Raw genomic sequence first — 20,420 nt, forward strand, 5'->3', positions numbered from 1 at the left:
AGTTCAGATCTCCATGAAGGAAGTTCAACCACCACTGCTCACTGTCCCATGTGGGCAGGAGGATGTGCTCACGTCTCTTGACCTGAAATGACAGCAAAGGGTTTGGAGACGTACTGTTGCAGCCTTGTGCTCATTGGCTACATAGGGGTTGGTGACAAAGGAGAGGTAGAGAAGGTGGGAGAGGTGCCTTGCTATGGCCTCAGCCATTTTGAGAGCCACATGGACAGAGAAGTGCACCAGCTGACACAGAAGATAGCTGGTCACAGTAAGGAAGGACTTATAGGGTAAAACTCTCTGCCTGGACAGGTGCTGAAGGGTCAGGAGCTCCTGGTGTTGTGCAACCAGGGTTTGCATGATGAAGAGGCAGTAAACCCTCATTCTGAGTTCTCCAGGCTCAGAGTAAAACATGGCTTTTCCAGAAAAGAAACTGACCAGGCGTTCTCAGGAAAAGGGTAGGGGTACAGCCCCTGGGCAGATGGCTGATCAGTGCTCTTCTCTGAGCCTGGCACAGAATCTTTGGAGACTAGGCCACTGCAAGGCTTGCTGGGATGTGTGCTCAAACGGGCCCCTGGCTGTGGAGTACATACTGCCACTCACCAGAATGCTGTGTTCAGTGGGTTTGTATAGGACAGGGAGTGACTTACTTTCATTTTATGTTTCGATGGTATAAATGATGTTGTTAGTACTGCAGCATGGGTCAAAATTTAAAAGACACAGCAAGGAAGGGGTTAAAGTTGAAATGACTATTTTGTTTATGAATTAATGTATGTAGTTTTGAGCCAACATATCTACCATTAATTTTTCCATCTCTTCCAAGAGCAGTAAGATACACACAGTAAAGTTTATTTTGGTACGTGGTATACTTCACTCCCATTAAAAATAAATTAATCAGCAAATTCCTCCATAGCTAAGCCTTCTTTTATGTAAATACAACACAGCTGTAATGAATTACAAGGTGTTATCATCTCACATACTGCATAATACTTCACACATAAGAAGTTTCTCTCCTCAGCTCAGTTTGCAACAAAAGCATCTTAAATAAACTGAGAGAAAGTTGTTTGGTCTGTAATGTTTTCACAGAAGTGGGATATACCTCACACATATAAGGTTTCTTTATATGACTCATTTTATAACAAGTTAAACTGAGGAAGTTTGCTTTGAAAAAAAACTAACAAAATGACTTTTTTATACAAAGAAAAATTCACTAGTAGTTGCTCCCTAAACTGCAGCTAAAATGCATGGGCCAGTGTTTGGGAGATCACGTTCTTCATCCCACTCATCTCCTGACAGGAAATATGATGACTAACACTAACAGATTCAAATAGCCTGGAAAAGGCAGCTTTAGGAGTGGGAACATGCACAGTCATGGGCAGCTTCAGGGATATTCAGACTTGTATTGGGAATAAGAACATTTTACACATTATAATTACTACAAATGAAAAATGATCGCCTGTATTTGTGTTTACTGGGTTTATTAGGATTAAATCCTAACATAATAGGACACTATTCCTAAATTCTTAACAAAGGCATTAAAAGATACTGAAAACAAATACCATTTTTCTTTACTTTGGTCAGATATTTTTGGATTGAGATTTATGGATAGGATATAAATAAAACTAGTTTCTATCATTGGTCTGGAAACACTATGTTAAACTTCAGTCTGTGCAATAAGCCCCTGCTTTTTCCTGATTTAATCAAAAGAAGTATTCAGTCTTGAGGTCACTTACCAGGTTAACTATTCAAAATGTTAACCAGAAAATGTCTTAAATTTCTTTGTTGCTGGAGCATAACTTTACTTCATAAAGAATCATGAGGATGTCACTCTGTTGCATCAATCACTACAGCACAGCTCTAGAAAAAATACTGACATATCAATTAGACACAGCTCCTCTGTAGCTTTCCAGCAGAGCTCCACCACATCCCAGGCCCCTTTCTTTTTGGGGATGCCAACACCGAAACAGATTAATCAGAACTGAATATGCATGGCACTGTCTTTCAACCCAGCTCCCACTGTGCAGCTATAAAAGGGACCAGTCATTGTCTGACCTTAACTGGGGTTTTCATGGAATATCTTTTCAGAATTTTTTTTACTAGTTCTCAACTTTCATAATGCAAAAATAAACTGCCCAAAAGCTAGGCCACCTGGTATATCAGCACCCAGAATATGCAAAACTTACAACCTTGCCATAAAGCAGCATGAGGAACATCACGGTATCTGTGCAAGACAGCTCCTGTCATCAGACAAAGGACAGAGATCAGTTTTCTTGAGGTACCTGTCCATTTTGGTTTTCAAAATATGGAAGTTGACTCTCAGAACATTTCTGCAGGAACAACTGGGTAACTGCAAGAGCCACGTATTTCTCATATGAACTAGCAGCATTTAATCACAAGTGAATGTAAATACAATGTAAATCAGTAAGAATAAGGTATCTATTTCAATATATTTTATTTCAACAGCAGGTATTTCCTTTTTTTTCTTGGGCATCCACAGCATGATAGATTCTTACTCTAATATATTTTTCACAAACCGATTTCAAGTTGTCACTAGGAAAAAGTTCACTGATGATGAAGATATCAGAGTCCTTCATCATTATAAACTGGGGAGGTCAGCTTCAGGAGGCTTTGGGCATTATACTCCACAAGAGGGCGCCATGTCACTTCACCACTCAGTAGTAAGTCGTCTCCATTCATCGCATCCAAATACTGCATCTGAAATTCACAAGAAAATAATGCAATTCTAACCTTAATCCACTGAAAGAAAGATGACTACATTTTTCCTCCTGACTATTCCAAATTGTCCAAGGATTCATGAAACAGCACGCTTTCAAGAAATAAAGTTGAAGAGCAGGATTATTTTAAAAAACCTTGTTTAAAATAAAAATGCACTTTAAAATAAAATTCACTTGTGTTGGAGAGGACCAAAGGAAAGAAGCTGAGGCAGCATGGGCTTCACAAAAGGGTGAATTAAGCAAATTTGGGTCTAAAATGTCTGCTAATGCCCAAGACAAAACTGTCACCTATGATAATTCTGACAACAAGGCAAAAAAGTTGACATGAATGAGGGAGCTCATGGAGAAAGCCCTACAGAGAGCTCCCTCTTTTATACTAGGAGGGGGCTCCAGCTCAGCTGCTTCCACCTGCAGCTGTGGTAGCACAGCACAGGGAAAAAGGTATATTCCTTCAGTGAGCAGATACCAAGCCACTGGGTACATTTACACAAGGCTCTAAATGTGCAGCATTAGTGTGTCGTGGCAAAAGCCATGCTAATGCACAGTAGGCTTAGTTTACTGCACATTAGCATCACCAAAAATAAGCGCACCAGTGCTACTGTGCAGTATCACCAGTTATTGCACATTTAGTACCTGTTATTAATGTAACTATGGTGCATTAATACACATGGAGATGTGCCCAGTGAGATTTTATAGGTGAAAACCAGTATCTTACTTTGCATAGGAGTGAATTCTGATTCAGGAGCACTTGTGTCATGTTGTTCCAGGAGATAAACTACTTGATAAACTACTGCAGATTATACCAGCTTCAGTTTCCAAGATGGAAATGAAAGGGTGGTGTGTACTTCCTATTCTTCAGTTTTCTCCAAATATAAGTATTAGCTTTGACTCCAAGGAAGAAAGGAAGGAGGGTGGGATCAAATTAACTTACTGGTTCAACTATTTCAATTATTGGTAAATGTTATCCTTCAGGTAACTGTCCACATATACATTCTCACTGGTGGGCAACTCCGAAATAGGACCCATATACATGGAAGTGGGTTTTGGAATCCCCTTAGGCAAACAGTGATTGCAGGACTGCTCTGTCAATCACAGCATTACTTTTAGAGGCTTCTGTGATAGCATAATTCTTTCTAAAAGTATAGCTAGAGCTCCAGGTAACTGCCCTGCAGATGTCAACTATGGAAACTGTCTGGGCTCTGGTGGAATGTGTTTTACCATCAATGGTGGATCCATCTTAACAGCTATATAATAATACAGTCTTACACAGCCCAAGATCCAGCTGGACAACTGCTAGGTTGATAACAATCAACCTAGATCTCTCAGCAGTTGAGACAAGGAGCTCTGGAGACCTTCTAAATAGCATTATTATCTATAAAGGTAGTAAGTTAAATATCGTTTAACATTTAACAAATGCAGCAAAGCCTGTGCCTGTGAGCAAGATAGCTTTGGGAGGAACACTGGAACAAATTGATGTTTTCCAAATTAAAGTCAGTAACAACTCCAGGCAGGAGTTCTGGGCGAGTCCTCAGGGACACCCTATAAACGGAAAGGGTGGGTTAAGGAGAGTCTGCTATAAAGACTTGGATCACAGCATTCTTTTTGCTTATCAAGCAGTATGATGAAGACTGCTTTCAGGGAGACGAAGGAGCAAATTCCTACCGGCAATGTGGGGCTCGTGTTCAGGTCCCATTGTGGAACAGAGCCCTTCACTTGGAGAAAAACTCGGAATAAGCCCTTGAAGAATCTGAGGACCGTTGACTGATAAATGACTTGCTGACCCATTTACTGGAGGATGGAAGGGTAAGAGAGCTGCCAGATGGATCTTAATTATACTGAGAGAAAAGGTCCAGTGCTTTATGACCAGCAGACAGCCTATGAGTATCTTGTAGCATAAAACCCTAGTCCATTTCACCAAGTAGGTACATCTGGTAATGTCTTTTCAGTACATATCCTTGCTACACACATCATAACTGCCAAAACCATGCATTTTGATGTGGTATCAGCTGCATCCAAGGCTACTTGAAGGCCTGCTTTGCCATTAGCTGGTCTTCCGCAAGTAAAGGTATCAACTCCTCTCTCTTATCTGAAGTAAAAGACTCCATCAGGTCTAGGTTCTTCTTACAGACCCAGATATCGTAACAGGCTAGAAGAGCTGGTACTTAGGAATTCTGAGTTGGTGACTTGTGGCAGGTACAGCCACAGATTGGTCCAGTCTCCTATTTGCCCTTATTCAGCTTGGCATTCTCATCCACTGCTGTACCCATCAGCCAGGAAGGGTTAACATGAGTGTATAGGTATTCAATACCTTTGCATGGGATTCTACTGTTTATCTGCCTTCCTTGTAATAGAGTGGCAAGAGGCCATACTAACTAAGCTGGGTCATGGATCACATCATAAATGGCTATGGCCAATTTTGTAGGATTCACTTGGTACTGCGTATCAGCCAATAAGTGTGACGTTTTTGATACCTCATCTGGGGAAATTCTGAGGTGTTCGCCACCCTTTTTAAGAGCTCCTGGAGTCCCCCAGTATTTTCTGAGAGTCAAGGCACCAAATGAAGAGTTTATGCCGCCTGGAGAGAATGACTGTCTTGAGTCTGTTTTTGCTACAGAGATAGAACTGACATGGTAATTCAAGGAAAAGTGGAAGTGATCCTAAGCATGAGGTCTGGAGGATGAGTATGGGGACAGAGCTCCTGAAAGCTCCAAGGCTATATGGCCACTAGTAGGTATCCCATGGTCTACTGAGTTAATACATTAAGGTCTGCAAGTATGTCAGGTCAAGTAGTATCTACCTTTTGGAAAGTACCCATAGTGCAACTGGAGTTCTGCATCCAGTTCTGGATGCTGCACTTCAGGAAGGATGTGGAGAAGCTCGGGAGAGTCTAAAGGAGTCTCTTGAGCTGCAGGGGTTTTTTCCCCCGAGGTGGAGTACCTTGCATTTGTCATGCATGATTAGAGGCCTAGAGACCAGGTCATATGAGGAGAGGCTGAAAGACTTGGAACTGTTTAGCCTGGAGAAGAGAAGACAAAGAAGAGGGGGATTTGGTGGTAGCCTATAAGTACATCAAGGGTGTACATCAGGGCCTGGGAGACTATCTGTTCACCAAGGCCCCCCAGGGGAGGACAAGAAATAATGGGCACAAGCTGATTGAGGACTGCTTCAGGCTAGACATAAGGAAAAACTTCTTTACAGGTCAAGTGCCAAGGGTTTAGAACAGGCTCCTCCTAGAGGTGGTACAGTCATCCACCCTGGCAATCTTCAAAAAGTGTCTTGATGCCCACCTTGCTGGGGTCATCTGACCCCAGCAGTCTTTCCTCCCCAAGTGGGGAGGGTGGGAGGCACACCTGATGATCTGTAAGGTCCCTTCCAGCCGCTAACAACTATGAAACTACGAAACAGCTCTAGAGGAGTTAGTGACCCAGTGCCTGAAGAAAATCTCAACCAGCATTCCAAACAAGAATCTGTAGGGGTTGAAGACATGACCTGTGCTGAGAGAAGCTAAGATCCTGGCCTTGAAGATGGTACTAAGCCTGGTGATTGTGCTGCTGGAGGTATAAACAAGTCTGCTGCCAGAGTGAGAAATACCACTGGGAGCTCAGCAAGACTAGGAAGTGCAGTATGATCACTGCCTTTATGTGGGGAAGCACATGATACTTTGTGCTCAGCTGCTTATTCTATCTGCTCATTATCACATTCAAATGCTACCAGTGTCTTCAGTACACGCTTTAGAACCTTTGCTGGTAAAAGTATTAAGGGATCTTTTGCTTTTACTAACCCTGAGCAGGACTTCTCCCTGTGTCTTTTCTGCCCTGAGCTGTGGGCACTGGTGCCAAACGGCAGTATCATGTCTGTCTCTAGGCCTCTTCTAGTTTGTGGTCACAGTGAGGAGCTGAGAAGTCTCAGGACCAAAAGAGAGGATGGGGAAAAGAACGCCTAGGTCTTCAAGAGCCTTTTTCAGTTCCCATCTAGGCCATGATTGTTGCAGTGGTGCTGATCATGATGTTTTTGAGAAGAAGGCTGGTCTGTTACTGGTGTTAGTGGATACGCAGTACTTAGCTGAGGCTCTTAGCCCCAAACTGGATGCGGAACTAAGTAACTAGGCAAAATAGCTGAGGCTTATTTTCTCTCTCCTGTCTAGTTCTCAGACTGAATGATCAACAAACTAAGCAGTTGTTGAGAACACAAGATTCCTCCAGGCAGAAGAGGTGCTGTCTGTGGCTCAGACATGAGTATAAGGGTATCACACAAGGGATATGGTTGGAAGCACAGGAGGCAAGGGTCTCTGGGGAAGGCCTGACAAAAAAAAAAAAAGGGGGAGCGGGAGGTTAGTTTGCACCACATCAAGTGGGTGAATGCACCATGAAAATTGGATGAGGCTACCAATCACCTGTGCCATCATTATCAGAAAGGGGGTGGGTTTGGCTGCAGTGATGATGCATTGAGCTGCAGTTCAATCAATGGAATCCCCAAAAGAAGGAGAGTAAAAAGAAGTCTCATACATGCCTCCTGGGTTGGTAAAGGTGTTGGGAAAGTAGAAAAAAAATATAGGCCTGTGTGCATCTAAGGTTCAAATCAGTAGGATGTATAAAGCTCTGTCTACATCCAGGAAGTTTAGAGAAACCAAGGAGCAGGAAATGTGCTTGATCCTGTTTACCTTTAGCACACGGGCATAAGAGCTGAGGACAGAACCAACTTTACTGCTACTACCAAGGCAAAAAAGTTTCTGATCAAAGTGTAATGAAAGATAGACATCCTTCTGAGAGAATGCATATGGGGACATTACTTGAAGGCGAGCCTAGACTTAGTCCATTAGTCAATAGGGTTGTTGGTTGTAGCTGTGTTGGTCTAAGGGCATAGGCAGACAAGGCCATTTGCTTAAATGGGATATTTTTTTTTATTAGACCAACTAAGTAGTTGGAAAAATTGTTCTTTGCAAGCTTTCAGGCACAAGCACCCTTCCTTCAGGCACAGGGAGAGTCTGCTAGTGTTATGTGTTCTCCATATTAGAAGAGAAGCCAATATGCCAAATGTGCGGTAGTGAAGGGAATGGGAGACAACAGGTGACAGACAGGTAGGTGGGGGCAGGGGAAAGGGGAGAATGTTGAACTGGTGATAGACTAGGTGATAAAATGCAGACAGGTTACCTGGGGTTATCACATGACAGGTAGGTTATAATGTGCCATAAATCCAATGTCTATATTTAGTTCATACTTTTTTTGTATCCAGTAGTTTTATAAAGTGAGAACTGCTATATCAGTATTTGGCTACCTATAGTGAAACATGACTGGAAGGATCTTTTTAAGCTTCATGACTGCCTTAGTGGCATATGGGGAATTGGACACCTGGCAGGTCTTTGCAAGGTTTGCTTTCTCAGTTGAAGGGTTTCTGAAGAACTTACTGGATCTACATGTGATGTAGGGTGGCTGGCAGATACTCTAATCCCTTACCTCCCATGACCTTCAAATTACTAGTAATTCTAACCTCTTCCTTGGACTGCCCTCCTTTGTACTATATTTGCATTCTTTCTTTTCTGCTTACTGTAGTACACCTGTTAGGAGTCCACTTTTTCATACAACACCTTTTCTCTTGGACTTCTGTTATTTATTGATGTCATTCTTTTCTCAATGAACATATCTAAAGAAAGTCCTGTCCTGTAAACTCTCCACATTTCAAATTTGACCTCTCTTCCCACAGCTTTTTAAAAGATGCTCTCTAAAAACTTCAGCCTTCTCCTCCACTCACGCATATATACTAATCCAGAACATGAACATCTTTCCTATCTAATACATCCAAGCATTTTATTAGCTCTTTTCACATCTGGATCATATTGGCAGCTTACAGTCATCTTACAATGAACCATTACTCTCATGTCCTTGTCCTCCTCAATTGTTTCCAGTTTATATGTCAATATATTATAGCCGAAGTCCTTGTTAAAGGCTCCTAATTTTACAATTAAAGCTGTTAAATTTCACAGCATTTCTAAAACTCCATTACACAAAATTATCTAAAATTTTCCTGTTAAATAATTTGATACTGTTCCATATTAACAATACCTTAAGCTTACTGTCATCTGCAAATTTCACGAGGACAACCTCCCACAGGAGATTGTAGAGACAGACAGTACAGCAGGGTTCAAAAAGGGACTAGACAAATTCACGGATGATTGGTCCATCAGGGATGTACCCCTTAACGCCCTACCAAGAAGAGTACGACAGGGAAGATTACTCTAGATATATCCTGTTCATATGCCCTCCCTCTAAAGCATCAACAACTGCCTTTGCTGGAGACAGGATGCCCATTGGTCTGACCCAGTATGGTACTTCTTATGTACTTTCAGTACCAAGCTCACTGTTAATATCTTTTAAAGGATGGGTAAAAAGACTTATCCCTGAGGAACACCACAAATGAATGTTCTCTAGTCATATCACTCACCTTCCAACATAACCTGTTGTAGTCTTCCTTTAAACAAACCCCTTATCTCTCTCACGACTGTAATATCAATCCCCAACCTCTATGTGACAGGGGGCAAGGTTGGAGCTGAGTCTCAAGTCAGCCTGCCCACCTGCCTATGTAGGGCAGTCATAGATTTCATAGACATTAGGGCTGGAAGGGACCTCGGGAGATCATCGAGTCCAGCCCCCTGCCCAAAGGGCAGGAAGTCAGCTGGGGTCATAGGATCCCAGCAAGATAAGCATCCAATTTACTCTTGAAGGTGTTCAATGGAGGTGCTTGAACCACCTCCGCTGGCAGACTGTTCCAGACCTTGGGGGCTCGGACAGTAAAGAAATTCTTCCTTATGTCCAGCCTGAAACGGTCTTGCAGGAGTTTGTGACCGTTCGACCTCGTCATCCCTTGGGGCGCTCTGGTGAACAAAAGCTCCCCCAGATCCTGGTGGTCACCCCTGATAAACTTATAGGTGGCCATCAGATCACCCCTGAGCCTGCGCTTTTCCAGGCTAAAGAGTCCCATGGCTCTCAGCCTGTCATCATAAGATCTGTTTTCCTGACCTCTGATCATGCGCGTGGCTCTCCTCTGGACTCTCTCAAGCTTCTCCACATCCTTTTTGAAATGTGGAGCCCAAAACTGGACGCAGTACTCCAGCTGCGGCCTCACCAAGGCTGATTATAAGGGGAGAATGATGTCCCGGGATTTGCTTGAGAAGCATCTATGGATGCAAGCCAGCGTTTTGGTCACTTTACTAGCCGCAGCATCGCATTGCAGGCTCATGTTCATCTTGTGGTCAATGATGACCCCCAAGTCTCTTTCTTCTGTAATGCTAACCAACGTAGCACTGCCGAGCCTATAAGGGTGCTGCAGGTTTTTCCTCCCAAGGTGGAGAACCTTGCATTTTTCGGTGTTAAACACCATGAGGTTCTCATCTGCCCATTTGCTGAGCTTGTCCAGGTCAGCCTGGATCACCCGCCTGTCCTCTGGCGTGGATGCTTTGCCCCAAAGTTTGGTGTCATCGATGAACTTGGCCAGTCCACTCCTGACTCCAATGTCCACATTGTTAATGAAGATGTTGAACAGTATGGGTCCCAGGACAGAGCCTTGAGGGACCCCACTGGTCACAGGGCACCACAATGAGTGACTGCCATCAATAACAACCCTCTGGGTCCGACCACGGAGCCAATTTTCCAGCCAGTGGATCGTGGTGGAGCCAAGGCCACAACTGGGCAGTTTGGCCAAGAGGTGATCATGGGATACCAGATCAAAAGCTTTTTTGAAGTCAAGATATATGACATCAACCTCTTCTCCCTTGTCCAGGTGATAGGTCACCTGGTCATAGAAGGAAATGAGATTGGTCAAACAAGACCTCCCCGCAACAAACCCATGCTGGCTGTCCCTTAGAATGTTAGCCTGGGCCAGTCCCTCAAGGATGGCCTCCTTAATAAACTTTTCTAAGATCTTCCCCAGGATAGAAGTCAGGTTAATGGGCCTGTAGTTAGCTGGATCCACTCTCCTCCTTTTCTTGAAGATCGGCACCACATTGGCCTTCTTCCAGTCTTCGGGCACTACACCAGAGCGCCAGGAGTTTTCAAAGATCCGTGCCAGGGGCTGGGCTATGACGCTCGCCAGCTCCTTGAGTACCCTGGGGTGCAGGTTGTCAGGGCCAGCTGACTTGAAGGTATCCAGCTTCTCAAGGTTTTCCTTCACGAGGCCAGCATTTATGGAGGGTAGGGGATCCCCCTCACCCAGATTTCCCTGTCCCATAGCAGGCATGGGCATCCCGTGTGACTGATGAAAGACTGACGCAAAGTACCTATATAATAGGTTGGCTTTTTCCTGGGCATCAGTTGTCAGTTGCCCCATCTGGTTTAACAGGGGTCCAACATTGCCCTTGCTTTTCCTCCGGCTCCCCACATATCTGAAAAAGGACTTTTTGTTGTCCTTGATGCCTGAAGCTAGTTGGAGTTCAGTTGCAGCCTTGGCTTTCCTGGTTTGCTCCCTGCAGGACCGGACCAGTGCGGAGTAATCCTCCTTGGAGGTGAATCCCGTCCTCCATCCTTTGTAGGCTTTCCTTTTTAGCCACAGGAGGTCTGCTAGGTCTCTGGAGAGCCAGGGGGGCTGCTGTGCCTTCTTGCTGCCTTTCCTCCCTGTTGGAATAGATTTACCTTGTGCATTGAGGATCGCTTCCTTGAGAAGCGACCACTCTTCTTGAACTCCCATCTCCCTGGGGTCATGGTCCTTGAGGGCCTGACCGACTAGCCTCTTGAGGTTGTCAAAGTCGGCTTTTCTGAAGTCAAGGACTTCTGTGTTGCTGACTGACTTGCCAGCTTTACGGCAGATGGTGAAGGTGATCAGCTCGTGGTCGCTGTCACCCAACTTCCCATCAATCACTAGGTTGCCGATTAGGTCGTCCCCCGTAGCCAGTACCAGGTCAAGCAGCGCTTTGCCTCTCGTTGGCCCATAGACTTCTTGAGTCAGGTAGAGGTCATCCACACATGAGAGAAAGCTTTGCGCCCCCTCAGATTTAGCTGAGTGATCTTCCCACGAGATGTCCGGGTAATTGAAGTCACCCATGACAACCAAGGTCCTGGAGCAAGCGGCCTCAGTCAGTTCCTCGGCGAACTCCTGGTCAAGCTCAGGACTTTGAGTGGGAGGTCTGTAGTAGACTCCCACCGTTGTGTCCCCTGTGCCGAATTCCCCACGAATTTTTACCCAGAGGGTCTCTAGCTGTCCATGCCGGTCACCAACATCAGCTTGCAGGGACATGTAGCTTTCCTTCACATAGAGAGCTACACCCCCGCCCCTTTTGTCAACACGATCCCTCCTGTATAGGGTATAGCCCTCTATACCCGTGGTCCAGTCATGGGTGGAGTCCCACCAGGTCTCCGTTATCCTAATTACATCATATTTCTTTGCACTGAGCAGGAGGACGAGCTCGTCCTGCTTGTTGCCCAGGCTCCTGGCATTAGTGTACAGGCAGGCAAGTGTGCCCTTGGGGGCTCTTGCCTTGCACACAGATTGTGCCAGGGCTGGGGCAGGGGTGGGCTCCCTTAAGTGCCCCTTTAAGTGCCTTGGTCCGCTGGCTTTGCAAGGGCCGTTCAGCGGGCCAGCAGGGGCAGTAGTCCCCCCATCCCCCAGCGGGCTTAGTTTAAAGCCCGGTGGAGCAGGTTAGCCAGCCTGGCTGAGAAGAGCCTCCTCCCTAGGGGAGAGAGGTGGAGGCCATCTCTTCCCAGCAGCTCGCTGCCTCTCTCTCCAAAGAGCGGGCTGTGGTCATGGAAGCCAAAGCCTTCCCGATAACACCAGCGCCGCAGTCTTTGGTTCACTGCATGGATCCTCCTCTCCCAACTCAGCCCATAGCCCGAGACTGGGAGGATCGACGAAAACACCACCTGAGCTCCCAGACCCCTAAACCCCGCTCCCAACTCCCTGTAGCGCCTCATGACCTGGCTGGGGGTGCTCCGAACCGTGTCATTGGTGCCCACATGAATCAGGAGCATGGGGTAGTGGTCTGTAGGCCGGAGGAGCTGTGGGATCCTCTCCGCAATGTCTCGGATGCGGGGCCCCGGGAAGCAGCAGACTTCCCGGGCTAAGGGGTCGCGGCAGCAGATTGCCCCCTCAGTGCCCCGCAGGATGGAGTCTCCCACAACAAACACCTTACGCTTTGTCTTGGGGAGAGCGGGGCCAGTAGCTGCGGTCGAGCCTGGGTTGCCTGCGGGAGCTGGCAACTGCGTGGGCTCTGCTGGGGCTGCAAGAGGTGCGAACCTGTTGCTGAGCTCCGGCGGGGCAGGGGCCTTGGTGCGGCAGGCCTTGGGGCCCTTGACCACCTTGGTCCATGCCCCTGACTGGGCAGAGCGGGAGGTCCCAGAGTCCTCCTTAGTCGCGGAGGGAGACGGAGCTCTCCCCTGCGGCTCCTGGGGGAGAAGGGCCTGGCAGTAGGAGCCTATCTCCTGCTCGCAGTCCCTGATGGCACGCAGTCTCTGGACTGTGGCCTGGAGCTCCTCCAGCTGGCGCACCAGAGACCCCAGTAGGGAGCAGACCCCGCAAGGGGAGGGGGCCATGCTCCCGGGCCCCAGAGCCTGAAAAAGGGACAGGCAGCCCCCGCAGCCAAGAGCCAGGGGCTCCGTCTGGGTGGCCGTCTCTGAGGTGCCCAGTGGAGGGGCCGCAGAGCCTGAGGGGACCCTCGGGGTGCAGCGCGTGCCCATCCGTGTCATGCCTCTGGTAGGCTGGCTACGGCTGGGGCTGACTACTTTGGGGGGGGTCGCAGGCAGGGTCTCGTGCCCTCCCACGCCCTCCCCTGAGCGAACTCCGCGCTAACTCAAGCGCCTGTTTACGCAGCCTGTTCGCGTGGCTCCGGTCGCGGGGCTCTGTGGGGGGCTGGGCCAAGTAGGGGCCTGGGCAGGGGCTTGACCCGGCCTGGCACCAGGCAGCGGCCTCCTCCGAGCAAGCGAGGAGTTAACCCCTTCCCACCACGAGCCCGCTTACCTCCGGCTGTGCTGGGGGTCGGCAGAGGGCTCAGCGGCTGCTGAGGGGGTGTCTGGGGGGCTTCGGGGGAGTGGGGGCGCAGCGGGCTTCACCCGCGCGTCTCTCACCGCTCCGGAGCCTACCTGAGTGTGGTTTGTTTTGTTTTTTTTATCCCCCTGTTTGGCGGGCCCTTTTAAACTACGCGCATGCGCAGTGGGCCTGCCGTCGGGGAACGCTGGCTTCTCAGGCCAGGGGGGCCCTGCCCAGGATTTGGGGGGCCACCCAGTCTCCCCTGCCATGACTTTGCTGTAACAATAAACTGGTGGTAAATAAATTGGGGCTGCCCATTACATGCCCCAGTGCCAGGGGGCACTATCTACGGCTCCATGCCTTTCCTACGCCGTGGTCCATGCTTTGCAGATGACATCGTAAGTTCTTAATGTCTCCAGCCCCCACAGTGGGCCCCATAACACTCTAGTCTAGACCCCAACTAGATCCCTCCTAATCAGGCAGTCACACTCCCTGACCCCTTTTCCCTCTCGGATGTGCACTAGCCCCCCCAGGGGCTTTGGCCACATAGGCCCTGGTCTCACCTCCAAGGCCAGCCAGAACCCCAGGCCTCCAGCTCTGGGCGCCCCTGTTGGCCCCCTTTCTTCCATAGGTTCACCTTCTTGGGCCCCACTGCAGGGTTACTCACCCAGTTGTGGGGACTGGGATTTTAAAAGAACCCCTCCTCGCCTTTCATCAGGGAGGTAACTGGCCTGCCATTTCTTGGCAGCTGTCCCGCCACAAGCAGCCCCACCAGGCCACACATCCCCAGCAGGGTGCAGTTTCAGGTTATGCCCAGGACCAATGGGGCCTTCTCCATCCCCACAGCCTCACCCTCACCTCCAGGATGTTTCACGCTGCAAGGGAGCCAGATGGTGCTGCTCCCTTGGCTGCAAGCAGTCAACTGCTGTGTCTGTCTGGCTGACCTTTGTTTGAAAATGGCCACGTTAATCAGGCACCTGTCAGCCCTTAAGGTGACAGGCACCAAGGCACACTGCCACACACAACAGTTTAGCCTATAATTTCCCATGAGGCGAAGTGTGAAAAGTTTGACTTAATTCAAGATAAATTAAATCCACTGCATTACCCTTATCCAGTAAGTAAATTACCTTGTCACAGAAGGATATATGATTAGTCTAACACCATCTCCCATAGATAAAGCCATGCTTTATTTCAGTTTACTTCCAGAGTTGAGGGTATACTTCCTTTAAAAAGAACTTTCACTATCACAAAAGATTAGAAATCTAAGAGAGATTGCTCTGAGCTACTGCCCACCTGCTTGCGCACATATTCCACCAACAATTCCAGTTGTCTAGGATCGTCACAATTCTTGTTAAAAAGGTTTCTCCAAAGGGCTGCTGCCAGTACATGGTCATCAGATACGATTCCCTAAAAGAAGGAGCAAAAGAGAAGTTACTGGAAGCTGCAGATGGAGAGAACACATTGCCAGATTAGATCTTCTTTTTGGTCTGCTACATGCCTCGTATAGCCTCCAAACATGAAGGATTGGAATTTAAACAGTGCGTGTCTTCTTCATGTCAGGCTATATATAAAGACTCAGCCTCTCCTTCATAGAAGGAAAAGCAAGTTCAGGGGGAAGATTGTGACTGTTGTACAGAGCTGTCCATAATAGATGTGAATGGATTTGGAGAAAAAATAAGTAGGGAATTTCGACATAGTGGGTGCATCTACATGTGCCTCCCACAGTGCAGTTGTTACTGTGCCACCATTTACTACCTGCTTAAGGAAGTACTAAATGACAGTGCAGTAACAGCCATTACCACACCATCTTGGTGATGCACAGTTATTTTTAGCAGCTATGTCACCACAGAGATGTGCTATAGCGAGGTAGCTTGTCACTATGGCAATGTAGTGTTGGCATCACAGTTTGTGCCTGCTCACGCTACATTACTGTAGTGATGAACTACACTGTCGTAGCATGTCATTACAGCAACATAGCATCATGTGTAGACATGTTCACTGGCTGGCAAAACAGTTCTCTTTAAGAAAAGTCTTTTCTGACTGTACAGGCAGTCCTCAACTTACAACATTTCAAGTTACAACGTTTTGCACTTACAACATTTATAAACTGATACCCTGTTTCAACCTTCTGATGTCAGTTTTGACTTTACAATGCTTGATCTGATGTGATGCCATGCCAGCGAACAAGTCTGCTGTGTCACCCATCTCCCTGGAGAATATCTGTCCAAACTTCCTTGGACACTTTCTTTAAGAAAGTAGACAAGACTCCAGAAAAACCTGCAGCCAAGACTCCTGAGAAGACTCCACCCAAGAACCCTTCAAAAAGTCCAGCCAAGTCACCTCAAAGAAGTCCTTCCAAATCAATATGATTGCTATTTACAATATAAATACATTAATGTAGCTATATAACTCATTTATAATTGATCGAGTACAAAATTCTGGGGTATTTTTGGTTAAAATAGGGTATCAGGCCTTGGTTCAGGAACCAATTCTCTATTTATAACATTATTTCTTATGAAAATTGGTTCCGAGTTACGACATTTCAACTTAAGATGCGGTTTTCAGGAACCAATAGTGTCGTAGGTCCAAGGACTGCCTGTACTACTTAGAGACTATAGATCACTGCTTTGTGGGTTGGGAGGTGAGGCTGTGATGCAGGGAAAGACAGGGTCTAACAAAGCTATCGTAAGAATGTTCCAGAGAGGGCTAATAAGGCATTGCTATCTGTTTCACCATTTAATGCAAGAACAAGTTACAAGTCCATCACATTCAAGCCTATCTGGAATTTTTTAATTAATGTTACAATTGCTCCAACATGTGCTTTTGTTGGTTTGGGGTCTGATGTTCTTTTTTGTCTGTTTTATTCACAGCCTTTGCTGTCTAGTTTGTATAGTGTGCTTATTATTGTGCCCACATGCCTGTTCTTTGCTAGCTGCTGGAGAACTACTTTAAAATATTTAATTTAAAAATTAAATGACTGACATTTATCATTAATTTATTCAAACATTCCAATTTTTAAAATATGAGTAGAGAATAAGTGAAGGAAAGAGACCTAACCACCCACACAGATACTATATTTACTTGATTACAAGTTTTTCCCCCCAATTAGCATGGGTAAAAAAGCCTCTTATCTTATAATTACATACAACAAAATCTCACTAAATACATTGTCTATCATTAAACTGTTGCCAAAAGCAACATTTGATCAGCAATGGATACCAGCTATGAAGTTGATTAAATGCAGCTAACACTGAGCATAACTACAAAACACATGGCCCACATAGGTTTCTGTCAGCATGTTTGCCCAATAGCAAGAATAGAATAATGCAGCCCATCTAAACAAGACATATGGTAGTGTCCATTAAGCACAGTCCCCCTCACTGCCGAGTCTTCTTCAACTCATGGTGATCCATGACATAGCATACCCAGACTCTGTCGGCCCCTCTCTCAGCCTGGCATATATGAGGAGCATGGTCTTACCCTTCATGAGGTGAAACTGGTTCCGGTTGCCCTGTGCCTGATCTGCATATACATTTTTGAAACAACCCATGACTTGTGACAAGAACGCCTAGTTCCAGTAATGAGTGGGGGGCTAATTAGCACATGTTTTCTTTGTGGAGAGTATCTGGAGTACACACGCATACTGAGCAGTGCTGAGCTATGAGGTCACCATGGCTTGAAATACTTTCGACTATGGTGGTGCCCTGCCCAGTGAACTATGTGGTAAATCACAAGCCTTGGTTTTGAAGTAATATAGCTTGAACAATACTACATATAAGTAGGTATACAAGTGATGCTCAAAAGTGTTTCTATGGAGTATCTGTGCTAAAACTTGCAGCAGTTTAAAAAAAGATAACATACATCAATTCTAGATAAACTAAATGCAATAGTACTGTATGCAAATTGCTACAGTCACGTTTAACTACAAGGTTATTGTTTTCAGTTTTGCTCTTCACTTCCATGCGCTCAGGGAGAGCAGGGTCTGACAATAAGGAGAGGGGGAAGGGGCTGCCAGGGGAAAAAGTTGGGAGGAAGCAAAATGCAAACCTGACTCCCCAGGTTTATTTTCCATGCTGTAGCAGTGGGAATGGGACAAATTCAAGGCAAACCTCCGGAAAATAATAACAAATGTATACATTTTCCATACATAGAATCTAATTACTGGTGGGGTCATCTTCTCTTTGACTAAATATGGTAGATAAAAGAGAACAATTTTATGTAGCAGATTGTCTAGTATCCTGTGGAACTTACACACACAAGATATTTATAAGGCAAAATGCCATTTAAAAACAATAATTACATAAATAAGAACAGCATCTGTAATGACGTTCACCAGGGCAAAAGATATAAGAACAATTTCACTTTGTTCATATATAGTGTCTGTCACTTGAAGGTCTCACAGCCCTTTATACACATTAGTACATTTTTGGGTGGAATTCTATTTCTCCATTTAGTTGCACAGCTAACAAAGAGATGCAACCTACATGGCTAAGTGTCTGAATTAGGCTATTTTCCTATGTTATTCAAAATTAATTGTACTCTTTGTGAGTAAATACACTATGTAGCTCAAATGTAGCCATATAAGTCACCTGTGTGTCTTAGAGCCTACTCTTCTAGGCGTATAGTAGCACTACACATCCAGATCTATTCAATTAGGCACCCCTAGCTGTCTAAAGACCTGCACACATAGAAAAATGTAGTTGTGCTCAAAGCATGACAAGCAGGACTTTGCATATGGCTGCAGGAACTGCTGGTGAGACTCACTGCACAACAGACCCACAAAAGAGGCTGCAGGGAGAGGTCAGGCAGACAGAGGTAAACCATGCAGCACTGACAGACTAGCTACAATGTAGTTCAGGGTACCCAGGTTGGCTGTAAGGACAGGGGCCCAGGGGCGAGATTAGGGACAAAAGGGGGACCTAGGAGGAGGCAGGATGAGGTGACAGCCAGACAGCAGGAACAGGGAGCACACAGGCAAAGTGGAACTCCAAGGACAGCTAAGTAGGGTAGAAGTCTCAAGGGAGAACTAGGTAGAGGGAAGGCCAAAGAGCAGGTTTTTGCATTAGCCCAAAAGCAGTCCCACCAGCAAGAGACAACACTAAATACTGCAGTGACAAAGGCACCAACTGCAGTAGAGGACCTACTGGCTGCTGGGTACACCAATGAACCTAGGAGTGCACCGATAAAGATTTTCTTGGCTGATACCGAAAGCCAATTATTAACCAGATGTATTGGCTGATTCAATAGCTAATTTAGATTAATGCAGCCCAACAGCAGAGTCCTGCCAGTAAGTCTGTGGGGTGGAAGGGTGTGTGTGGCGGGGCACAAATCGAGTTCCCCATGGTGAGGGAGGGAGTGGGGCAGGGGCAGGAGCTGCCCAGCCAAGGTGGTGGAAGCAACCCCAAGGCAGGAAGTGGGACGGAGCCATGGGCAACTCGTCCAGGGGCTGCGGTGGGGAGAGGTGGGGTGGCTCCCTGCCACTGCATGCTCCCCTGGAAGAGGCATGGGACCATGTGCCCCCCCCAGGTATGCTCACAGGGAGCAAGTGGGCTGCCTGTTATGGGCTCAGGGGCAGGGGGCTGCACCAGCCTCTTCCTGGCAGGGGGCTGGGCTGGGGCTGTGCTCAGAGCTGGCAGGGATGAGGTGGGCTCAGCCCTGCAGGGCAGGCAGTGGTGGCACTGACAGGCAGGGACTTTTGGGGTGGCTCTGACCCCCCCCACCCAGCACCGCCCTGGCTTGGGAGACCCCTACTGTGGGGTGGGCAGGGTACACGGGGCCAGTGCAGGGCACCTAAGGAAAAGGCAGCACAGCACAGTTCCCTGAGCAGGGGCGGTGCTAGGGAGGGCTTGGAGGACTATAGACCCCCCTTAGCGATTCCTTCCAGTGCCACTGCTGCCTGCCCTGTGCAGCTGGGCCCACACCTCCCCACCATCTCCAAGCACAGCTCCACCCCAGCCCCACTAATGGAAAAAGGCTGGTGCAGCTCCAAGCCTGCAGCGGGTAACTTGCCTTTGCCCCGTGCACAAATCCAGGGGGGCGCATGCCCTCCATGCCTCCCCTGGGTGAGGGTGCATACAGTGGTGAGGAGCCGCACCCCCCGAATGAGCTGCCTGCCCCCAGCCCCAGGGTCACATCTACCTGGCTGGGCAGTGCCTACCCCTGCCTCTCTCTCTCCCTCACTGTGGGGGCCTTGAGCTGCACCCCCTCTATGTCCATTCCCTCTTACAGACTTACCAGCCAGACACTGTTCACGCATCAGTTTTAAAATAATAAACTGATCACAATAGCTGGAAGTTTGTTCCTTTAATTTAGCTTTGCCCATCTGTGTATTTTGTGGGTTTCTTCATCCGAAACATCTTGTGGTTCAGAGCAACTGGGGAGACAATTCACTTGATGACCTATTTGTTTTGTCCAGAATTGCCCACTTATATGTTCTTACCTCATCATATCCATATATAGCTGCATAGAAATTTTCTGTCATGCTTCTCATACCTCGCTTGAGGGTAGAAGGATCAATCTGGAAAATAAAAGGCAACATCATCTCAGGAGGTAGGAATCTGACAGTAAGGATAGAGGAGTATGTGAGAGCACATGTGAGTAGGTATTTAGGTGTGAGCAGTATAATTTCAAGCAGGCCACTGATTACAGAGCAGTATGTGTTACAGATTGGCTGAGTCTTTATACACATTAAAATCAGAGTCAAAATAAGCTCTGTGCAGACGGCAGAAAAGTCCCAGCCTAGGA

The 20,420-nt window shown here is 46.9% G+C and overlaps 1 protein-coding gene across 1 annotated transcript in view; it reads right to left on the bottom strand.

The window, feature by feature from the left end:
* Positions 1-2,429: 2,429 nt before the first annotated feature.
* Positions 2,430-20,420, bottom strand: part of UQCC1 (ubiquinol-cytochrome c reductase complex assembly factor 1) — a 180,355-nt gene continuing 162,364 nt past the window's right edge. Inside the window, exons 9-11 of the mRNA XM_090064074.1 lie at positions 20,116-20,193; positions 14,970-15,083; positions 2,430-2,709 (exon numbers count right to left, since the gene is read on the bottom strand). Of these exons, the coding sequence (XP_089920200.1) occupies positions 2,575-2,709; positions 14,970-15,083; positions 20,116-20,193 (327 nt within the window). The 3' untranslated portion in view covers positions 2,430-2,574. The remainder of the gene's footprint in view (positions 2,710-14,969; positions 15,084-20,115; positions 20,194-20,420) is intronic.

The sequence above is a fragment of the Crocodylus siamensis genome, chromosome 10, assembly GCF_052110815.1.
Source record: "Crocodylus siamensis isolate JL-2025a chromosome 10, ASM5211081v1, whole genome shotgun sequence".
Taxonomy (NCBI): domain Eukaryota; kingdom Metazoa; phylum Chordata; order Crocodylia; family Crocodylidae; genus Crocodylus; species Crocodylus siamensis.